Here is a 21,379-nt window from a genome sequence, read left to right as displayed (position 1 = left end):
CAATTCCCACTTCCCCTTTAAGTCACCCCAAGCTGTGGATCCAGGCCTCCAGCCTTCCCGCCGCCTCCAGCCTTCCCGCCTCCTCCCGCTCCTCCCCTGCAGATGCCGCACTAGCCGAGCCCGTGTGCCACCTCTCTCTCCGCAGCCTCCGCTCCCCTTCCCCAGCCACCTTCCCAGCCTGTTCTTTCCCTCGACTCACTCCTACGCCCAGGCAAGGAAAAGGAGCACGCTCACCGTAGCTATTTATACCCAGGAACACCTCACATTTCTCCTGCCTTGGCCTCCTCCACTCCCCACCGGCCTGCAGCCAGCTTTCTAAGATGGGAGGTAAGGTGGACGGGGCCCTGCCTACTGCCCCCCACTGGCCCCCCACCACCCTGCTCTTCCTTCACCCCCTGGCACCACTGCTGGGTGAACAGGGATGCTCACGAGGTGACACCGCCAGGTCCAGCCCCCTGCCTCAGTTTCCCCACAAAGAAGTGACCTCTTAGTCTCCAGAGACAGTGAGAAGAGTTTCCTGCCCGGCACAGGTGAGGGTCAGTGGCTTCCAAACTCTGCTATCACCCTGGCCAGTCCTCAGCAGACCAGAGCCAGCAGAGTGTCAGGAGGCTGAAGGATGGGTTGGGTCTTATCTGTGTCCTGGGCTATCCATGCCCTCTTCTACGGCACTCCTCTCAGCACAGGGAAGAGTTGGGACTGGCAGGGGACCCAAAGGGATGGAGAGAAGCAGAGAAACAGAGCTGATGGCCAGAAACGAAGGCAGAGGGTTTCTCTGGAGGCTCAGTGGTAAAGAATCAGCCTGCCAATGCGGAGACACAAGTTCGATCCCTGATCTGGGAAGATCCTGCACGCCTTGGAGCACCTGAGCCGTGTGCCACAAATACTGAGCCTGTGCTCTAGAGCCCAGGAGTCACAACTACTGCAGGCCGTGCACCCCAGAGCCCTTGCTCGTCCACAAGAGAAGCCACTGCAATGAGAAGCCCTCACACCGCAACTAGGGAGGAGCCCCCGCTCGCCTCAACTAGGGAAAACCGTGGGCGGCAGTGAAGACCCAGCATGGCCGTAAATAAATAAATAAAACTGTTTAAAAAAGAAATGAAGGCAGAGGTTTGAAGCTCTGGCATCCGCATCCCAATAACATCTTAAGTCATGTCACTCTCTCTTCTTGTGCCTCAGTTTACCCTCTGCAGGAGCAGAAGCCCATCGGGTACCCTCGCCAAAGAAGCAGCCAGGGAACGGCAGCCTCCCACCACCCTGGCCTCCCCAGGGTCACTCACTGACTCCCCCCGCCACCCTGCCGTGGCTGCACCTTTGACAAGAACCGCTGGGAAATCAATCACCCCAGCAGAGCCAGGCCCCGGCCCCTGACGTTCCAATTAAACACTTCACTCTGACCTTGGTTGCATCATCTCGGCTTGGAATAACGTCATCTATCTTCCCCAGACGGACGGAGCCTACAGGCCAGGCACAGGGGACCAGAAGTCTCCCACCCTCTCCCCGCTAGCGCTGGCCTCAGCGGGACAGGGACACATTTCAATCAGGGGGAACGGCCGCACTTTCAGGAAGAAAAGCCGTCAGCCTTCCCAGGGACAAGCATTCATCTCTGCAGGGGGAGAAAAACAGCCTCGGTCCCTGCCAAGGGGAGCCCCATGTTTATGCCTCTGCCCTTCCCATTAGTCGGGCCGTCACCAGCCAGCCGGGCCAGCCATGAACTCTGAAATTCTAGGGAAGGGGCCAGCAGGGAGGAGGGAAACCCAGGACAGGGTCTGATGGGGCCTCTTTGGGAGAGGGCAGGGCTCCTGGGTGGCAGCTTCAGTCTTTCCATAAGGCAGCCCCCAGTCTGAGAGGGGCAGGTGTGGTCCTACCCCAGAGCCTCTTCCAGACTGATGACAGCCTTGTTTTAGGGGACTCTCAGATTAGGAGGAAGGTCTGCCCTGGGGAACCCCCGTTCTGAAGGGAGAGACATAACCCTGCCTTGTGGAAACCCCAATCTGAGAGACAGTCCCTGCCCAAGGCAGACACAACACCTGCCTTGGGAAACATCATTTAATAGCTAAACCTGGTCTCTGCTCATGAACACGTGTCCTGCATGCCCACCTCGTGGGCCCTGGGGATGGAGAGCCCCTAATGCAGGGCTTCCCAAAAGATCCTTGGCATCAGGCAGGCTTGACCTGAATTTAAATGCCAACTCTCTGCTTTCCTTCCTGTGTGTCCTTGAACCAGTGACTCAGCCTCTCTGAGCCTCCAATCTTTAACCCAGAACAGGGGACCTGCCTTAAGGAGGAGGTGGGAAGGCTGTGTATGTGAAGTACCCAATGGAGTGTCTGGCACACAGGGACCCTCAGTGGAGGGCCGTGGCCTCCGGGACAGGTCAACTCACAGGACCGGGCAGAGAGGCAGCCTGGCCAGCTCAGGAAACCCGGCCCTCGAGAGAGGGGGAAGGAGCCCACGTCCCACGAGGTAGTAACTAACTGAGCCAGCAGTGGGACCAGCAACAGGGCCCCAACAGCCCTCCTGGGGCATCAGAAGCTGTCACAAGGCCAGGGGCCCGCAAGTATACTGAAGATGACCCAGCGGCTTAGAGTCTGGGGGCAGGGAGCCAGGACCCACCACCCAAAGCAACTCCAGATTTTAAATTAGAATCTATCACCCCAGAAGCAACAGCGGAGGCTTCCTGGACGCCCCCACCTCCAAGGAACAGCTTTGGGGCTGGCACTGCTTCCCTTGGGGTTATTTTTAGCTTGTTTTCCCAGTAATGATACTTTCGGGTGGATTTCAGGGTTGTGGCTGCGTGCTTTCTGGGAGACGAGAGCAGTATCCATACAAAAAAAAAGAGAGAGAGAGAGAGGTTTTTTTATTCATAGTAATTCAACTGGATTTGTAAAGTTATTATTAAGCGTTTGTCACCACAAAAGTCACTTTGATTTGGTTTTCTTTGGAGCTGCCCTCCCTGCCCAATTTTGCTTGCTTATCTTACACAGGACGCCTAGGGAGTTTGGAGGGGGTCCATCAAGAACACACAGGGGAATAAAAATTAAAAAATGAAGACCACTCTTCACAGAAATCCCGGAGGGTTTGCCTCTCAGGGAGGAACATGAAACATTATGATGATATGAAACATGCAGAGAGTTTACCAGTTACTGCTCCCAGGTGCTTGGCCACGCTACCAGGCGGGTACCATCACTGTCCTCGTTCTACCGGTGGGGAACTGGACACAGAGCAGTTAAATCAGTTGCCCAAGGTCACACAGATAGTAGACATCAGAGCCCGGGATTTGACCCCAGGCAGTCTGACTCCAGGAACTAGACCCAAAGCACCCTCTAGACTCACTCAGAGAGTAAAGGATCTGCCTGCAGTGCAGGAGACCCGGGTTCGATCCCTGGGTCGGGAAGATCCCCCTGGAGAAGGGGATGGCTCCCCACTCCAGTGCTCTTCCCTGGAGAATTCCATGGACGGAGGAGCCTGGTGGGCTGCAGTCCATGGGACTGCAAAAACTTGGACATGACTGAACAACTAACACTTTCACTTTCCCCACTAGACAGCCCCTGGTAACTGCCCATGAGTTTCTGAGAGACAGGCGGTGAGGTGGAACCAAGATGCCTTCCAATTAGCCTGAGGATGGGGGCAATCTCCAAGGAAAATGTTGCAGTCACTTCAGACTCTTTCTGGGATTCCCCCACTGCTTGATTCTGAGGTGGGCTTGAGGAGTCCTGGGGAGACCATTTGAGAGGGTAGTTACAATCCTGCGTGCTCTGAACAGGTGAAAAGAGCACAGGCTTTGGGGCAGACAGAATCGAATCCCAGCTCTCTCACTTTCAAGCTGTGTGACTGTGAGCAAGTTGCTTTGTCTCTCTGATCCTTAGCTTCCTCACCCCTGAAGGGAGATAATATTTGTATACTGGTCAGAATGATACTGAAGATTCAGAAAGGTAACAGATAGGAAGCACCTGAGACATTGCAGGCCGCTGGTGTCCAGACCATCGCCTTTTTTGCCCTTCATTCATTCGCTCACTCAGTAGAGATTTATTAAACACTAAAAGGCTTGTATGGGACTGCATTCAGTGTTGTGGGAGATTGAAGGATGCATAAGATATAAGCTTTGTCCTTAAGGATTTTATACGCAGAAGCTAAGAGAGCAGGTGAATTCCAACTACAAGGCAGACAGTGATTGATTCCGTCTGGAGTGATGAATAAGGCTTTGCAGAAAAGGCTCCACAAGGAGGCTGGAAAGGAGGAACAGGTATTCTGAGCAGAGATTATGGCAGGCAAAAGGCACCAAGGCAAAGAAGCATTCAGCTTGTTTAGGGAAAAGTGGTCAAAGGCGGGTGGGGAGTGGGGAGCTTCTCCAATGGCTGAGCTGTAAAGAATCCATCTGCAGTACAGGAGACACGGGAAACAAGGGTTCAGTCCCTGAGCCTGGAAGTTCCCCCTGGAGAAGGCCACAGCAATCCGCTGCAGTGTTTCTGCCTGGAGAATTCCATGGACAGAGAAGCCTGGAGGGCTACAGTCCATGGGGTCACAGAGTCGGACACGACTGAGCGATATAGCATGAGTATGCTCAAAGAGGGAGAAGGTATGCAGCAAGCACTAAATGAAAATCTGAAGAACTGGGGATTAATCCTCTAGGCAGTGAGGTGCCATAGATATTTTGTAATTTAATGTTTCTTTATATTTGGCTGCCCTGGGCCTTCAGTTTTGTGCACAGGCTTTCTCTAGTTGTGGCAAGTGCTACGCTTCATTGTGGTGTGAGGGCTTCTCATTACAGTGACTTCTCTCGTTGTGGAGCACAGGCTCTCGTTCCTTAGCTCTCAATAGATGAGCTAAGTTGCTCTGAGGCATGTGGGGTCTTCCCAGGCCAAGGATCAAACCGGTGGCCCCCCTGCATTGGCAGACAGATGCTTAACCACTGGACCATCAGGGAGGTCGCCATAAATGTTTTGGTAACAGGAGTGAGACAGGAGGAAACTGAGAATCAGATCTGAGAGGTGGGGTGGGAAGCTAAAGCGAGGATTCCCATTTTAAGGGAACAGGAAGCAGAACCTGGATTTTGATCCAAACCCTGAAATGAGTTCCCTCTGTCCAGCAGAGGGATCACTCACTGCTTTGCTCTCCTTCCCGCCTGTAACACTCATTAATTTCTAACAATCACACACGTCAACGGTGCAAGGACTTCCTCCCCAGTCGTGGCCCCCCTCTCATCTTCCCCAGCAGGCCAGCCCGGCGATCTCTACCCAAAGCAAGAATCCTGGGCGCTGCCAACCCCAGGAGCTGGGCAGAGCTGGTTCGACAATTCTGTGGGGGTGCAGACGACGGCTGGGGAGGCTCTGGGGAGAAGTTGGGTCCCTGAGTCCTTCCTCTTCCCCCTGCATCTGGCAGCCAAGTTGGTGAATGAAAGAGAAGCTGAGTAAGTTGTAGGAACATCACAAGTTGACTACCATTTAGCTGCTGGGCTGTGGCAAAGAGAGTGCGTGCTTGCTCAATCTGTATCTTTCTCTCTCTCTCCCTCTGGCTCTGGTGCTGTACTTCTCCGCTGCACATTTGATCAGAGCTCTGCCCTGGAATTAAGCAGAGCTGCGTGGGGGCGGGGAGGAAAAGACGGGAGAGCACAGCCCAGCCCGCATGGCCTGAGTCCAAATCCTCCCTTGGCTGGGTGCCTGGGGGGGGGGGGGTGGTGCTAGCTCACTGTCTTCATGTGCCAGAGGGAGGAGGGATGGGGGATGTATGGCTAGATCGGGGTTTGGTAGGGGGTGGGGTGGCACAGAGTGCACTGCCTGCTGAGGAAATCGAGGTGGGGTGCTCCAGGGAAATGAGAGTAGAAACCCTGTAAACAGACAGTTCAGGGGGCAGCTCATCTTGTAAAGAGTTGGGATGTGTGTGTGAGTGTGTGTGTGTCTGTGTGTGTGTCTGCGCACGTAGGCGCTAAGATGCTTTACAAGCATCTCTGAGTCTTTGACCAGTGTACATGTGAAGTTTGGTGCAACTGAACATCATAACCCAGGGGCACGCGTCATCACAGGCGCATACCTTTGTGTGCAGAGGCTGTGCACCCGCTCATCTCGCCAGCCTCCCTCCCCAGCGCCTGACCCTCAGCTCTCCACGCTCCAGACTTCTGTTTCCTGACACACTGTATTCCCCCCTCCACTTTAGCACTTTATAAATAATCTGCTCCTTCTTCCTACAACAGCCTCTTCTCTCCCCTCTCCTCCCCATCTCCCTGGCCCACATCGACTTGTCTTTCCTTTAATGCAGCTCAAAGCTCACCTCCTCCAGGAAGTCCTTCCTTTCCCTGCAACACCCAGGACCTAGACTAGGTGCCCCTCTTTCCAGGCCCCGCAGAGCCTATGCTCCCTCCACCGCATCCCTCACAGCCACCTTCGTGTCATAATCCCATGTGTCTGCCCACTTACCTCTTTCACACAGTGGTGAGGTCCTTGAAGACAGAGACGATTTTATTTAGCTAGCATAGCTCCAGATACATAGTAGCTGGTTAATAATTTATTAATTCAATAACCATTAACTGATGTCTTGAGAGTCCTTTGGAGATCAAACTAGTCCATCCTAAAGGAAATCAACCCTGAATATTCATTGGAAGGACTGATGCTAAAGCGGAAGCGCCAGTACTTTGAACAGCTGATGCGAAGAGCCAACTCACTGGAAAAGACTGATACTGGGAAAGATTGAAGGCAAAAGATGAGATGATTAGATAGCATCACTGACTCAATGGACATGAATTTGTGCAAACTCTGGGAAATAGGGAAGGACAGAGGACCCTGGCGTGCTGTGATCCATGGGGTTGCAAAGAGTTGGACACGACTTAGCAACTGAACAACAACAACAAACTGATGTCAGGTGAGGGGCACGCCATAGGGACACTCTTTAAAAGAGGAGACAGACAAAGCAACACGCTCTGATGTGTGCTTAGATGCAGGAATCGGGGCCTTAGAGACAGGGATGGGATGTGGGCAGTGTCGAGGAAGGCTTCAGAGTAGAAGAAATGTCCAAAGTGAAATGGAATGAGTGAATGAGGATGTAAAGGCAAGTACTAAAACTGGAGTCCAAGATTTGAGCTAAAGCAGCAGCCACGCTGAATCAGGATTGAACTCCCAAAATAATGACCTGGGGAGCCTCACCCCCTCCATCAAATGGAAGATTGGTTCCTAAGTCCATGATGGAACTGAGCCAGGTACTGAAACTTGGGGGATGGGAACACTGTGGGGAGGGAGCCGGGCCCGCCCTTGCCTGGGGGTATACTCCTGTCTGTGTCCTTGGGCCAGTCACTAGCTCTCTCTGGGCCCTGTGTTTTTTTCAATGTATCAAATAGGAGGAGTGTAAAGTCTGACCTACAGTCCTAATCAAGAACATGACCTCATCCCAGAGGGGATTTACTGTGTAGTGATGACTGGGTCAATCCTAAAGGAAATCAGTCCTGAATATTCATTCGAAGGACTGATGCTGAAGTCAAAGCTTCAATATTTTGGCTACCTGATGCAAAGAACTGACTCATTTGAAAAGACCCCGATGCTGGGAAAGACTGAAGGCAAAAGGAGAAGGGGACAACAGAGGATGAGATGGTTGGATGGCATCACCGACTCGATGGACATGCCTTTGAGCAAACTCGGGGAGTTGGTGATGGACAGGGAGGCCTGGCGTGCTGCAGTCCATCGGGTTGCACGCAGTCGGAGATGACTGAGCAACTGAACTGAACTGAACTGATGACTGGGTGCTCAAGATGCAGAGGGCAACGAGATCGAGACTTGAACCCTGACTGGTTCCCCAGACTCTGTTCATTCATTTCTCTCCATGAGGTCATGTAACACGATCACACTGAGTCTGGGAAGACTCTTGAGCTGGAAAGTTAAGATGGGTGGGATTTCAGTTGGCGGAGAAGAACACCAGTGAAGCGGGGAGTACAGCAGAAGCAGAAGTGTGGAGGGAGGGATGGGTCCGGCACGAAGAGGGACACGCCTGGTGGTGCTGGCGGCCGGCTTGGCCCGGCCAGGGCAGAGGATTCAGGCTGGGGACTAGTAGGAGACGCAGATGGTTCTCGTGTCATAGCCCAAGCCCCCCACTAGTCAGGGTGAGGTTGGCATGACAGCTGAAGGAACTCCAGCCTCAGCAGGGACTAGGGCACAGTAGGAGCTGGGACAACCACAAGGAGCATCAGGAACAAAGGTGACCAAGGCATTGGCCTCCTAGGCTCAGGAAAGTCTGGGGAGTAAGGTTCCAGGCAGAGCCCTCAAGTGAACTCAGGCCCAAACCTGACTATAAAGACTGGGTATGATCAATGATCTGAGCACAGAAATCAATGAATATGGACAAATAATCCCACCTATTTTTTGAAAGCATATGCCAGGCATTCTGGGCACCAGGGTACACTGATGAACAGTTCATAAAAGCTTACATTCTATCACAGGAGACAGATTAAACAAATTATAAAATTAAATGTCAACTACTGTGAATTAAACTATAACAGGGTGGGACTTTCTGGGTGGTCCAGTGGTCAAGACTCTGCAATTCCAACGCAGATGATATGGGTTCAGTCCTTGGATTCCCACATGCCACGGGGTACGGCCAAAACGAAACAAAACTAGGGCAGGGCATGAAGATAGCGCGATGGGGCAGAGTGAGAGCTGTGTTATTTTAAATCAAGTGGCCAGGGGAGGTGTCTCCGAGGAGGTGATAGTTTTACCTGAACGAAGTAAAAGAGCAAGATGCAAGTTCCAGGGGAAAGGCGTGCCAGGTAGAGGTAACGGGAAGCGGAAAGGCCCTGAGGCTGGGATATGTTTCATATTACTGCAGGGAGTCCTTTGTGGCTCCAGTGTAATAAAATAGAAGGAGAGTGGTAAAATGAGTTTGGGAAAGCAGCTAGGGGTCAAATTATCTAGGGCTTCATAGACCATAGTGAGTTGTGTGATTTCAATAACAGTAACAGTCAGCGTTGCAGAGCATGCGTTTTGCCCAGTGCTACTGGGCAATCAGTATGCATTAGGTGGTAAGTGACTAGGGCTTGCTATGATTATCCGCGTTTAACCAATGAAGAAACAAACCGAGGCTTGGAGATGTGAGGCCCTGAGCATTTGCTCTTAGCTGCTGACAGTTTCCCAGTCTCCCGGCTTGATGCACGCATCAGTGCGTGCATGTGTGTGTGCAAAGGTGCTTCAGTCGTGTCCAACTCTCTGCGACCCCGTGGACTGTAGCCCACCAGGCTCCTCTGTCCATGAGATTCTCCAGGCAAGAATACTGGAGTGGGTTGCCATGCCCTCCTCCAGGGCATCTTCCCGATGCAAGGACTGAACCCATGTCTCTTATATCTCTTGCACTGGCAGGCAATTCTTTACCCCTAGCGCCACCTGGGAAGCCTTGAGGATTGGTACTGGTCCTGGAGTCTGACCTGGGAGATCAGCTTGCAGGGTTGAGGCAAGAGATTATTGTAATAGCTACACACATGCAAGACTGTGTATTAACCGGGTGTATATCTTTTTTAAAATTAATTGTTGGCCACACCAGGTGGCATGTGGGATCTTAGCTTCCTGACCAGGGATCAAACCCGAACCTCCTGCATTGGAAGTGTGGAGTTTTAACCACTGGACCTCCAGAGAAGTCCCAACTCGGTGCATATCTAAGAGCATGTAGGTTTGAGTCTGGGTGCTGAGGAAGGAGAGGCTGCGGAGAGAGCGCAATCCTTTCATCGCAGGCTCCTGCGCCCCTAGACCCCCATGCTGGCCTCCACAGCACTGCCCCCTCCCCACACTGAATGACTTGTGGATGCTGGAGTCACAGAGGAGGGCTACTCACTGTAGCCCCTCAAGCCAGGAGTGGTAGCTTTGTCATCTATGTAATCCTGGGATCTTACACCTCATAGTACAGTGATTCAGTGGGTTACATACATGAGCTGTGGCTCAGCTACTTTCCAGCTGTGTGACCTTAGGCAAGAAACTTACCTGTTCTGAATCTCAGCTTTCTCATCTGAAAAACAGCAGTAAGAACAGTAGTAGTATCTACTTAACAGTGTCCAGATAATACATGCAAAATGCCCAGCACAGTGCCTGGCAAGTAAAAAGTGAAAGTGAAAGTGTTAGTCCTTTAGTCATGTCCAACTCTTTGGGACCCTATGGACTGTAGCCCACCAGGCTCCTCTGTCCATAGAATTCTCCAGGCAAGAATACTGGAGTGGGTTGCCATTTCCTTCTCCAGGGAATCTTCCCGATCCAGGGATTGAACACAGGTCTCCTGCATTGCAAGCAGATTCTTTACTATCTGAGCCACCAGACACGTAAAAAGCACTCAGTAAATGTTAGCTATTAATAGGACTCGGCGTTCAATATGGGTTTGTGGAATTAAGCCCTTGAACTTCCCCACCGGGGTCTTGTCCGTCTATTCAACCTATATATTCTGCTACCTAGCACAATGCTGCACACACAATTTAGAGCTCAATAAAAAAAAGGCAAGGTATTTAAGAAAATGAACGTATTTGCAGCTGTAAAATGAGAGAGCTAGCTTAGAAAATCCCTGAGCTCCTCCCCAGCTGAGCCAGACTAGGATTCCAGGGGGATCCCCGGAGCCCCGTGCAAATGGTGAGCTCCCTCAGGCTCACACTGGCCCGTCCTATCTTCCTCTATGGGCATGCATGCACGCTAAATCGCTTCGGACTCTTTGTGACCCTATGGACCTTAGCCTGCCTGGCTCCTCTGTCCATGGGATTCTCCAGGCATGAATACTGGAGTGGGTTGTTGTGCCCTCCTCCAGGGGATCTTGCAAGCCCAGGGATGGGACCCACATCTGTTATGGCTACCTGTATTGGCAGGCAGGCTCTTTACCACTAGTGCCATCTGGGAAGTCCTCTTCTATGGGCAGGAGTCCTGAAAAACAGGGGCGGATGTCACTAGGTCCACCACGGTGGCAAGTCAGGCAGAAGAGGAAGTGGGGGCCAGATTCTGTGTGGGTCCCTGGTGGGCATCCATGCAGGGCACCGGGCCCATCCTCAGCCCAGGTGCCTGGCAGGAGGCTGGGACTATTCCTGGGCCCATGAAGGTGGATCCACATAGAAAGTAACTGGAAGAATCTGAGGCTGAAGTTACATTCTCTGATGACAGCGAGTTGCCTCCCCACAACACTTCCTGACTCTGGGCCTCAGTCTTCTCCGTAAGATGAGCAAGAAATGCTCACGTTTTTATGCAGCATATCTTATCACAGCTATAATCAATCCCATGCTTAGTGTCTGCCTTCCCCCCACCCCCAGAATGGAAGTTCCATGAGGACAGGCTAGGTCTGTCTTGCTCACTGTTTTGAGCAGGGGCTTGACATCATAAATATGCACCATCTCTTGTAGGGACAGAGGGAGGGAAGGAGGGAGGAGGGGAAACTGAGCGGGCCAAGGAAGACGAGCTTCTTGTTACCTAAGGGCTGTAGGTGGCAGGGAGTGGAGAGAAGAACCAGAATACCGAGCTCAGTGCCCAGTCTCCAGAGGAGGCCAGGAGAGTGGGCTGAGGTTGCTGATCCACATCCTGGGGAAAGTGGGTCCTCAGCTCAGAAAAGCAAATGTGTCTGTCCTCTGCACTGGGCCCCTTCCTTAAGGGGAGGTGGGCAGAGGTGGGAGACCTCCCTACCCTCCAATTCCTCTACCCCAGCAGGGTCTCAGGAGGTAGTTTGTTTCCCCCTTTCTCCCACACAGAGCCTGATTGCTGGCTTGCCTCTCAGTGGGATGGTTAATAAGCCCTTGGGTGACATTAATTGCTAGCAGGCATTAGGGGCCTAATGAGAATCGTCTGCCTTGATGACTCCAGCACCTTCCATCCCCAGGGCCTCCAAGGGCCAGGCCAGCCGGCCCTAGGCTGCACCTCGGAGCTCCAGACAGATGTTGGGTGTTAGGGGGGCGGTGCGGAGCCACTCTCTGCAGGCCCCAGTACCGAGCTGAGGAGCCACAGCCAGCAGGCTGGGAGGAGGGAGGCTTCTGAGAATGATCCAAGCCTATTTTCCAAACAGGGGATGTCACTTTTCTAGATGAAAAGGAAACTCACCAAGTCGGAGATCTAGGACCAGTCAAGCAGACTGAGGGACAGAGAGGAAGCACCCCAGGGGGCCTTGCTCTGACCTGCCTCTACCCACATTCTCAGTCAGGATGGGTGAAGAAGTTTGGGGGAGGGTGACCCTAAAGGTCCATACACCACCGGCCCACCCCCAAAAGAGCTATGTCCATAGGACTAAAGACCCTCTTCCTCCAAATTAGAGTGGGATTGAGACCCAGTCCTTGGAGTGTTGGGGCTTGATACCCAACGAGGCTGTAAAATCATTTCTATTGATCCGATGCCTGGCTGACAGCTGACGGTTGACTTGTCTGGTCTGATCTGGGTTGTGCTCTAATGGAACGGGCCTGACGGTGGGAGAGAACGCCACCCCAGCCCCCCTCCCCACCCACCATCAGCAGGTGCCTGGGTGAGTGTGCAGGAGGGCAGTTCCCCACCCCCACGCCATGTCCCTTTAAAGGTTTGCAAAACAACTTGTGGGAAGGCACGTGCCCTCCTCTCCGCCCCCCTCCATCCCCAGCAACCTAGAGGTTTTCCGGGGACCGGCGCCCCAGACCCCATCCCCAAACGAAGCTGGGCGCGGCCAGGCTGATTGCCATCCGGAGCTCTGGAGAGACCCCACAGCCAGACTCTGGGGGTGTGGATAGGGTACCCTCGCCCCGCGGCTCTGGCCGAGAGGCTGCAAAACGGCTCTGACGCCCGGTGAAGAGCGAGCATCCTTTGAAAAGGGACAGCGGGAGGCTGCGGTTGGCGTCTACCCGGGGCGAAACGCGGCCGCCGCAGCCGGCCGGCGGGCCCCACTCGGGCCCCAGCGCTAGCCTACACTGGGGAGGAAAAAAACAGGGGCTCGCGGAATCGCGAGGTCGGCCCTCGCCCAAGTCTCATTAAGGAACCGCGCGCGCCCCCAGGCTGGGAATGCGGAATGGACACGTGGACTGGGGAGGGGGAGTCCGGGCGGGGGAGGGGGGTCTCCGTGGCGCGCGAGTCGTGGGCCGCGCGCTCCGAGGCCACGTGACCACGGGGAATCTGGGAGGGGAGGGCAGCAGAGCGAGCGCGCCCGGCTCGGCGCCCGCTGCCGCCGCCGGGGTGGGCGCTCGATCCCGGACGGGGGAGGAGGGCGGGCGAGCGCTAGTGTGTGTGTCTCTCTCGAGTCATTTACGGCGGAGCAGCCGGCGCGATCTCCGAGGAGGTGGCGGCGGCGGCGGCGGCGGCTGCTTCGTGCAACTGTGCCCCCCCCACCTCCTCTTCCTTTTTGCTCCTTGATTTTTCTTCTCCCCCCGCCTCCCCACATTCGTCCATGGGGAGCCGGCCCTCCTGCCGGCACCTCCTCTCCGCTTGGCCCGGTAGGCACCAGCTGCCGCCTCCCCGGCCGCGGGCTGCGCCGGCGCCCGGTGCCCCGGCCCCTGGCGTGGCGCCCGGGTCTCGCCGCCCGCAGCCCAGGCTGGCGCGGCGCTCCGCTCACCCAAACTGACTCCGCGAGAGGAAGAGAGAGCACGAGCGGATGCCCGGCTGCACCGAGACCTCGGGCGTCCGGGGGCAGGGCGGGGGCGGCGGGGAGAAGGAGGCGTCGAAGACTCTGAACCCCGGAAAAGTTCAAGGTTTGTGCAGGCTCCCGCGGGGAAGGCGAGGAGCGCGGCGGAGCAGCGCGCCCCTCGGCTGAGACAGCGAGACCCGGGAGGAGAGGGAGGCTTCCCGGGGTTGCCGCGGGCTGACCGAACCCCTCTCCATCCCACTACTCTCGCGGCCAGGAGGCTGGAGTCGGCGCCCGGGGCAGGAAAGGCTAGGCTCGGGCGATGTAGCCCGCCTTCCCGCTCCGTAGCTTCTCGAAACCCCATCTTCATGGGGCAGCTCGTTCCGGCCGACCCACCCTCGCCCCAGCCGCGGTGCCGCTGCCCGGGCAGGCGGCGCTGAGCCTGCCCGTTTGGAGCCCGGGCCCTGGTCGAGACTGGAGAGAGAGCCAAGCAAGGGAGCTCGGCGAGGGGACCAGCCACTGGCCGCCCACCCCGGGGCCCTCGGTGCGGGCGTTGTCTAGGGTCGTGGCGACCCGCGCCGCCGGTCTCAGCACTGCACGGAAACTTTTCCTTCTCTAGATGGATTAAAGTTGCTTGGATTTTCTCTTTCATTGCGAAAGAAATTATTCATTTGCGCCTAACCTGGGATTTTTATGCTGGAGCTCCTGCTGCTGTTGCAGGCTGTTCGAGAGGAAGAAAGCCGCGCTATCCATGTGGGGTTACTACCGAAGCCGAAGAAACTGGGGCTTGCTTTGGAAATCTACACCCTCCAGCGAGTTCGGATTCGAGCTGGGCCGCGGGGCTGGGGAAACTGACACTGGGCTTTAGGCAAGCCTGCGAGACGCTAGTGGCCACCCGGCCCGGGGACCGCACGTGCGACTCCCCCCTCTACTAGCCGCACTGATCCTGCAGGGGGCACCAGACGGGGGGAGTTAGAGGCTCCTCCCGCCCCGAGCGGCGCCCCCATCAGTTCTGAGGGTGTAGCCGGCGGCGCCTGGGACGCCCCCTCCCCTCAAAGTGCCCCCAAATTGCACTCCCTGGCCCCCGGAGCCTCAGCAGAGACAGCCGGGTGCCCACGGCCACCTGAAGTTGGATGTGAACAAGCCCAGCCTGGGACCAAGTCGTCGTCGACCGCTGCCCCCTGCCGCCCCCTCCTCGGCCGGCCATGGCCCCAGGGATGCCGGGCCGCGGCGGCGCCGCCCTTCTCTGCCTCTCGGCGCTGCTCGCCCACGGTAAGTGTCGCGGCGCGGACTCGGGAGTGAAGATGCGGCGGGTACCGCTGGAACCGGCAGACAGGAGCCTGGAGAAGACGAACCCCCACCCCCTGGACTCGCAGCCGCCGCTCCCGGCTTAGCATCTCGGGCTGCAGCTCGAGTTACCTCTAGCCCCCGCAAACCCTTTGGCTGCGAGCCCCGCCCTGGGGAGCCGAATACGGCCCCGGAAAAGGGCGGGAGGGTGGGGGGGGGGGTTATCCCTTCAACCCTCCCCGGATTAGAAAGAAAGGTCCAAACCCGGGAGTCTTGGGGGCGTGTCCACCCACGGAAATCTAAAGGGACCCGAGGGATCCGGCGGATCGCGTCCGGGCCACCCCTCCTGTCGCTCCCAACCTGGCAACCGGCGGGGCCCCGGGGAGCTGCTGGGGTCCGCGGGGATCGTGTCTAGCCCGCCACTGCCGCGCCGCCCACTGCCTCGCTCCCTGCGGCGGTGTTGGAGAAGGGGAGTGGACTGACAGGGGCCCGGGGAGCCGCGGCGACTCGCCCGCCCGCCGTCCTGTGAGCTGCATCTAAATGGCCGGCTGAGCCCAGCCGGAGGGCGGGGGTCTGGGCCGCGGGCGCAAGCCGGGGCGGCGAGCGGAGGGAGCGGGCTCCGTGTTCTCTCGCTCGCTCGGGTTCTGCAATCTGTTGCGTCTGCTCCCCAGGCTCGCCTCGGGCTCCGCGGTAAAGCGGGTGGGAGAGGGAGGAGCCGGGGTTGGCGCGCTTTGGCAGTGGGACAGCAGGGATACGGATGGGGGCCCGAGGGTCGCGGAACAGCACCCCCCACCCCCGGAGTGGGAACTCAGATCCGACGGAAGGAGGCTGCAGCGGGCCTTACGCAAGCTGGAGGCGCTCCAGGGGGTCGGGGGCGCTGACCTAGCGGGGAGGGAGAGAGCTGGGGGTGGGGAGGAAGAATGAAGAAAGAGAGCCTCCGACCCCTCCCAGCGGGAGACGAGCGGAGCTGGGACACCCTTAGCCAACCCTCAAGGGAGTGGGGGACCTGGTTGCCCCACACCGAGGGGTGAGCCTGGCCAGCCTGGAGGGGGGGTAGGATAGAGGGGGCAGAGGGCTCTCCGCATGGGCGGAGGAAAATCCATGTGCCACGCTCAGCTTTTGCCCACGTCGACCGGGTTCTTAGGAACCTGACCAGGCGGGCCGTGAGCGCGGTCAAGGTCTCTAACCGGTGGCCTCTCTTATCCTGAAAGAAAACCAGGAATAGGCTCTGCGAATCTAGGGTCCTGAGGCTAGGAGTGGGTGGGGGACGGTCGACTTCCCTCTACTAGTAGACTGATTCTCCCCGGCTTCAGGGGAAGGGGGTGGCTCAGGGTGGGGGGCTATTTTGCGTTCATTTCACCAACAACAGCCAACCTCGGTGCTTTATCAGAAGAATGGGCTGGGGGAACGGAGCTGGGAACAAGAAATCCGGGGCTCTGCATGCAAGACTGCGGGTTGGGGGGGAGCTGGGGAGGGGAGCCTCTGGATGCCTGAGCACTGGACCCGCAGGGGCTGTGCTTGTGGCCCGTTCCCAGGGCCTTTGGGGTGCAGTAGGAAGGAAACACAGCTCAAGGCTGGGTCTAGGCATGGTTCTGCCCCCACCCACTGTGTCTTGCTACCAAAATTCCCTTCCAAAAGCCAAGCGAGGGTCCCACTTCCAGGCAGCTCAGACATTCTCAATAGGTTCCCACGGTGCACCCTCCTACCTCTGAGCCTCCTATTAAGGATCCTTTGGCCTCCCTCACCGGCTAGAATCTCACCTGCTTCCTAAAACCCAGCTCCAGTAGGGCCTCGGTGTCCCAGCTTTGCTTCTCTTGGAGTAAATCTATCTACCTTGCCTTCTCCTTGGATATCGGTGTCTTCTCTGTGCTCAGTTAGTTCTGAGTAGTGCAGGCAGGTGGTGGCCTTTTTCTGCTCTGTCCCCCACACCGCCAGGGCTTAGCATAGTGCCCGGGACACTTGGGGCCCTGGGTGGACAGGTGATTTGTTGTTGTCCAGTCGCTAAGTCATGTCCGACTCTTTGCAACCCCATGGACTGTAGCCTGCCAGGCTCCTCTGCCCTTGGGATTCTCCAGGCAAGAATACTGGAGTGGAAACATATACACTAACATATGTAAAATAGATAGCCAGGGGAAACTTGCTGTGAGACTCAGGGAACTCAAACCTGGGCTCTGTGACAACCTAGAGGGGTGGGAGGGAGTGGGAGATGGGGCGCAAGGCTCAAGAGGGAGGGGACATATATATACCTGTGGCTGATCCGTGTTGATGTACGGCAGAAACTATCACAATATTGTAATTATCCTTCAACTAAAAATAGATTTTAAAAAAGAGAAAACTGTAACGTGGACACATTTTGCTAAAAAAAGAAAAGAATACTGCAGTGGGTTCCCACTTCCTTCTCCAGGGCATCTTCCCAACCCGGGGATCAAACCCTAGCGTCCTGCCTTGGCAGATGGGTTCTTTCCCACTGCCACCAGGGAGACCCTAGACAGGTGGTCAGAAGGAAGCAATTTGAGGAGATGGAGCAGGGTCCCCCCGCCCCCATCGAGCAGGCATTTCCCCCTCCTGGTTTTATGTCTCCCTTTCCAAGTTTCTTCCCTGAATCCCCATCCCATGCCTCAGTCTCCACTTCCCTAGGGGAAGGTACCAGCAGATATTCAAAGCTTGGGAACCACCCCCAGATGGATAAGGCCAAAGAAGTTCCTCCCCCCAAAATATCATCTCCCCTGGGCCTTCCTTCTTCAGGAATACCTAACACCCACCCACTGGAAGCATGCCTCTATCAGGAAAAGGATACATGGATTTAGTCTCATTTCAAGCTCACTCTTCGTTGGGTTCTGGGCTCTTCGAAGATGCTGGGGTGGAGGTGGGGGTGCAATTGCAGCTTTTCATGCCTGGCAGGCTCCTGAGGCCGCAGGGCTCTGACCACACAGCCAGACTGGGAGCCAAATAGCCTGGGTTTCTGACTCTGGCGCCATCGGGTGGGGTGACCTTGGGCTGCCTCCCTCATGTTCCCCATCTTTCCCAAGCAGTGTGGCCTCTGGCCCATCCCTCCTCACTGTCTGTCAAGACTCCTGGGCCAATGGCGTCTGGGAACAGAGTCCTGCTACCTTTCAGGGCCCAGCTCGCCTGGGGATGGCAGTCCCGATGCTGCTATCACCGGCAAGGCTTCTGCCAGAAGCCGTCTAAGGCCACTTCCCTGCATCTGGTCTCTGGGGAGGCCTTCTGCTCCATTTTTAGTTTGGATAGGAGTTTAGTGAGGCCTGGTGGTGGTTTAACCTATTCAAGGACTGATTATGTCAGCTTCCCACTGAGTAGCCCTCACTGGTTCCCCACTCCCTGTATGATCAAGGATATACCCTTTGCTTTCTTAACATACAAAGCCTTTTCTGTTTATGTCTCAGTTTACATCTTCACTTCTGTGGTACTGTCCTCTCTTCATCCTCCGTGCATCTTATGAGATATCATTCTTCTCACATTTCTGCCTTTCTGCTTTTGCACCCACCAGCCCCTCTCTATCTGGAATACCTTGCCTCCAGAAATCCTTACGCTGCCTTCAAAGCCCAGCTGAAATGTCACCTCCTCCAGGGAGTCTGCCTAGATTACTCCTTGGCTTCTCAGCAGCAGCATCAAACCCCCAACAGAAATAATTGGTCTCTTTCTGGTGCGGCTTTGGCCCCTCATGCTGCCTTCTCAGCACTCCTCAGGGACAGCAGTGTGTGTGTGAAGGGTATGTGTGGGCATATTTACAGTAATATTTATATATGTACCCCTCCAGATCCCCACATACCTGCATTTGGGACAGGAGCCATGTCTTGTTTTTGCCCCACTCTCCAGTTCTTGACACATAGTAGACACTCAGAAGAGATGAATGGTGTGGGAAGACAACTCTATTGTGGGGCCCTCACAGTATTAATTGAGAAGGGAGCTCTGGGGTGTGGAGCATAAGAGGGCAGAGGGAAGGGACAGAGACACCAGGAAGAGAGCAAGGGGGTGGGCCAGGGCTATACCACACCCCTTAAGTGGCATACACAGGATACACGTGTCTGGGGTGACATGTTACATAACACAGACGTGAAGGTAATGTCTCATGATGCTCCGAGTACGTGCCCTCAAGTGTCTGTGTCCTCACCTTTGTGGTCACCAGCCTGGCTTCTCTTCCAGGCCTGTGCTCTCCCCACCCCACTGATCACCCAAGCTCTGGGCTCCTTTGGAGATGCAGGAAGGACATGGCAGGAGGACAGGGTCACTGCTGGCCTTGGGAGGCTCCTTCGCTACTGGAAGTGAGAAATGATGCTCCCCCACACCCCCCAACACACACACCCATCTTCCAGGCCACATGGAGCCCTACACAACACAGCCTTGTTAATGTTTAAGACCAGTAGGTGGGGATGTGTTATAAACTTGGTGGCAGAAAATGAGCTTTATTGGAATCCATTCTGAAGATAGCTCAATGCTTGGCTGCGGGAGGTAAGGCCACTTTGGAATACCAGGGCAGGACCTGGGTGTCTCCTAGGTCCTCAGTGGGGGCCTGTCTGAAACCCCAAGATCCCCCAAGCCTGAGATCAGTCGTAAGTATTTGTGATGCTGCAGACTGAGACCCAGAGAGGCACCAGGGCAGAGGGATGGAGTGACCGGGGGAGAGGGGTCTCTCTTTGTTGCCCTGCCCACAGTAATGTCCATTCACAACCCTGAAACTAAAAGAGATCACAGACGCTTCAATCCAGCCCTCGTGTTGAGGTGGAAATGGACACTCGGGGAAGGACCGGCCAAGGTCATCCTGCCAGTTCATTCTGGAAGTAGAACTAGCACCGGAGTCCAGCTTTTGAGACTGGCAGTCTGTTCCTGGCCCCGCGGCAGAGGTTCCACCTCCTCTGTCGTACCCTCTGTCTGCGGCTTCGGCTTCGTGCAAAGATACACTTCCGGCCTCAAGCTAGCCTCGGGTCCCACACAGTCAAGATAATCAATCACCAGTAGTGTTAACAAACCTTGCCAAGTACTCCAGAGGGCACGTGGATGCGCTCAAAACCTAGTCGTCAACTCCTTTTCATGAACTTGAAGTCCAGTTGGGGAGAGGAGAAAAAAGACTCTGATTCTGATGTTCGAGGCAGTTTGGAATCAGAGTCCCCAGGATCCAACAGATAGGGCTTCAAATCCGGACTTGGTCATCACCTGCTGTGTGCCACAGAACAGTCCCTCCCTCTCCAAGTCTTGTTTTTCTCCCCTGCCGAGTGAGAGCGGGTGATGCCCAGCCTGCCCCCTTCCAGTTCATAGGCTGTGCCACGGAGAAGCCTCTGGTCACCTCCCTGGTCTGCCCATCCTTGGAGACCAGCCACAGATGCTAACGACTGGATACGACTCTTCCTCTCTGTCCCCTCCCCAGGTCTTCTTTACTTCTTTGCCAGTGCTCAGCACAGAATTTTAATAAGAGATTAATGAATCGGTTGTGGGTTTGTTGTTGGTTTTTTTTTTTTTTGGAAAATAATTTTTTTTCTATTTTCCTGTTCTGTCTTTTTAAACGAAAAGTGGGCCTCCTTATCATCAATTCAGCTGGCGATGCCATACTCCAGCAGTTCCCAAGGATGGGGCAGTGTATCAGGGAGTGCCAACGCTCTGTCAGCTACCGCATCCATCTCCAGAGGATCACGAGGCTGCCAGGGTGGGGAAGGGTGCCCTGAGACAGATGCGGCCTCGTGGGAGACAAGCTGAGGGTCCAGAAGTCATTATCTCCTTTCCTCTGATGTGTTCACCCCTTTCTGATCCACCACCACCTCCCAGCTCCGCCTTCCCACACCTCCACCCCAGGCCCTGCTGGCTGGCAGACAACCCAGCAGGATGAAGTGGAAAATGGAAGCAATTACCTGGATTATTCAATGCTTATTACACAAATGAATGAATGCAAGAATGAATAATTCAGTGCAAAAAGAAAAAGGTAGAAAAGGTAATTGAAGAAAAAGAAATTTTTGTCCAAATTATCTAGATAATTATCTGCTTTTGCAAAGTTCTGCTTTTTCTCAAACTTGAGTCCTTTCTGCTTCATTCTCGCCCACACTTTTTTTGGCCCATGAGGGTGGACAACTGGTTACTCTCTTCTCTTGTGTGACTTCCTGGGCTGTTCCAGCTGTAGGGCAGTGGGCAGGCTGTGTGCTTGCTGGAGGAATTTCTCAGTTTGTGTCTGTTTCCTGAGCCCACCATTTAGGATCCTTGGGGCTAGGAGAGTCACCTGGATAGAGGATGATGCTCAAAATGGTCCAGGTTCTCAGAGGCATCTCATCCAAGGATCCAGGTCTGAACATCATCAGACCCTATAGGACGGGCCCCTCACTCGGAGAGAACAGGCAGCCAGGGCACCCTTAAGCCTGACCTCCTTCCCAGGGACACCACCCCAGAGGTGGTCAGCCCTTCAACAGAATCAGCCAGAGTCACATTGAGTGACAACCTCACTGCTACCCTGGGGGAAGAGGGGAAATGATTCCTGCCCACGGGGAGTGCCTCCTATGGCAAGGGAGGCAGTCTCATCTTCAGAGAGGCCCCAGTCTGATGAGGGAGGCCCCAGTCTGACGAGGGAGGCCCCAGTCTGATGAGGGAGGCCCCCGTA

At 55.4% G+C, this 21,379-nt stretch overlaps 1 protein-coding gene across 1 annotated transcript in view; it reads left to right on the top strand.

Moving 5' to 3' along the window:
- The window catches only part of TMEM132E (transmembrane protein 132E), a 59,058-nt gene continuing 51,235 nt past the window's right edge, over positions 13,557-21,379 (top strand). Inside the window, exon 1 of the mRNA XM_018064235.1 lies at positions 13,557-14,766. Coding sequence (XP_017919724.1) covers positions 14,700-14,766 — 67 coding nt within the window. The 5' untranslated portion in view covers positions 13,557-14,699. The remainder of the gene's footprint in view (positions 14,767-21,379) is intronic.

Source organism: Capra hircus, chromosome 19 (genome assembly GCF_001704415.2).
Source record: "Capra hircus breed San Clemente chromosome 19, ASM170441v1, whole genome shotgun sequence".
NCBI lineage: Eukaryota > Metazoa > Chordata > Mammalia > Artiodactyla > Bovidae > Capra > Capra hircus.
Note: the sequence above shows the minus strand (reverse complement) of the source record. Positions and strands in the feature narration are given on the sequence as shown.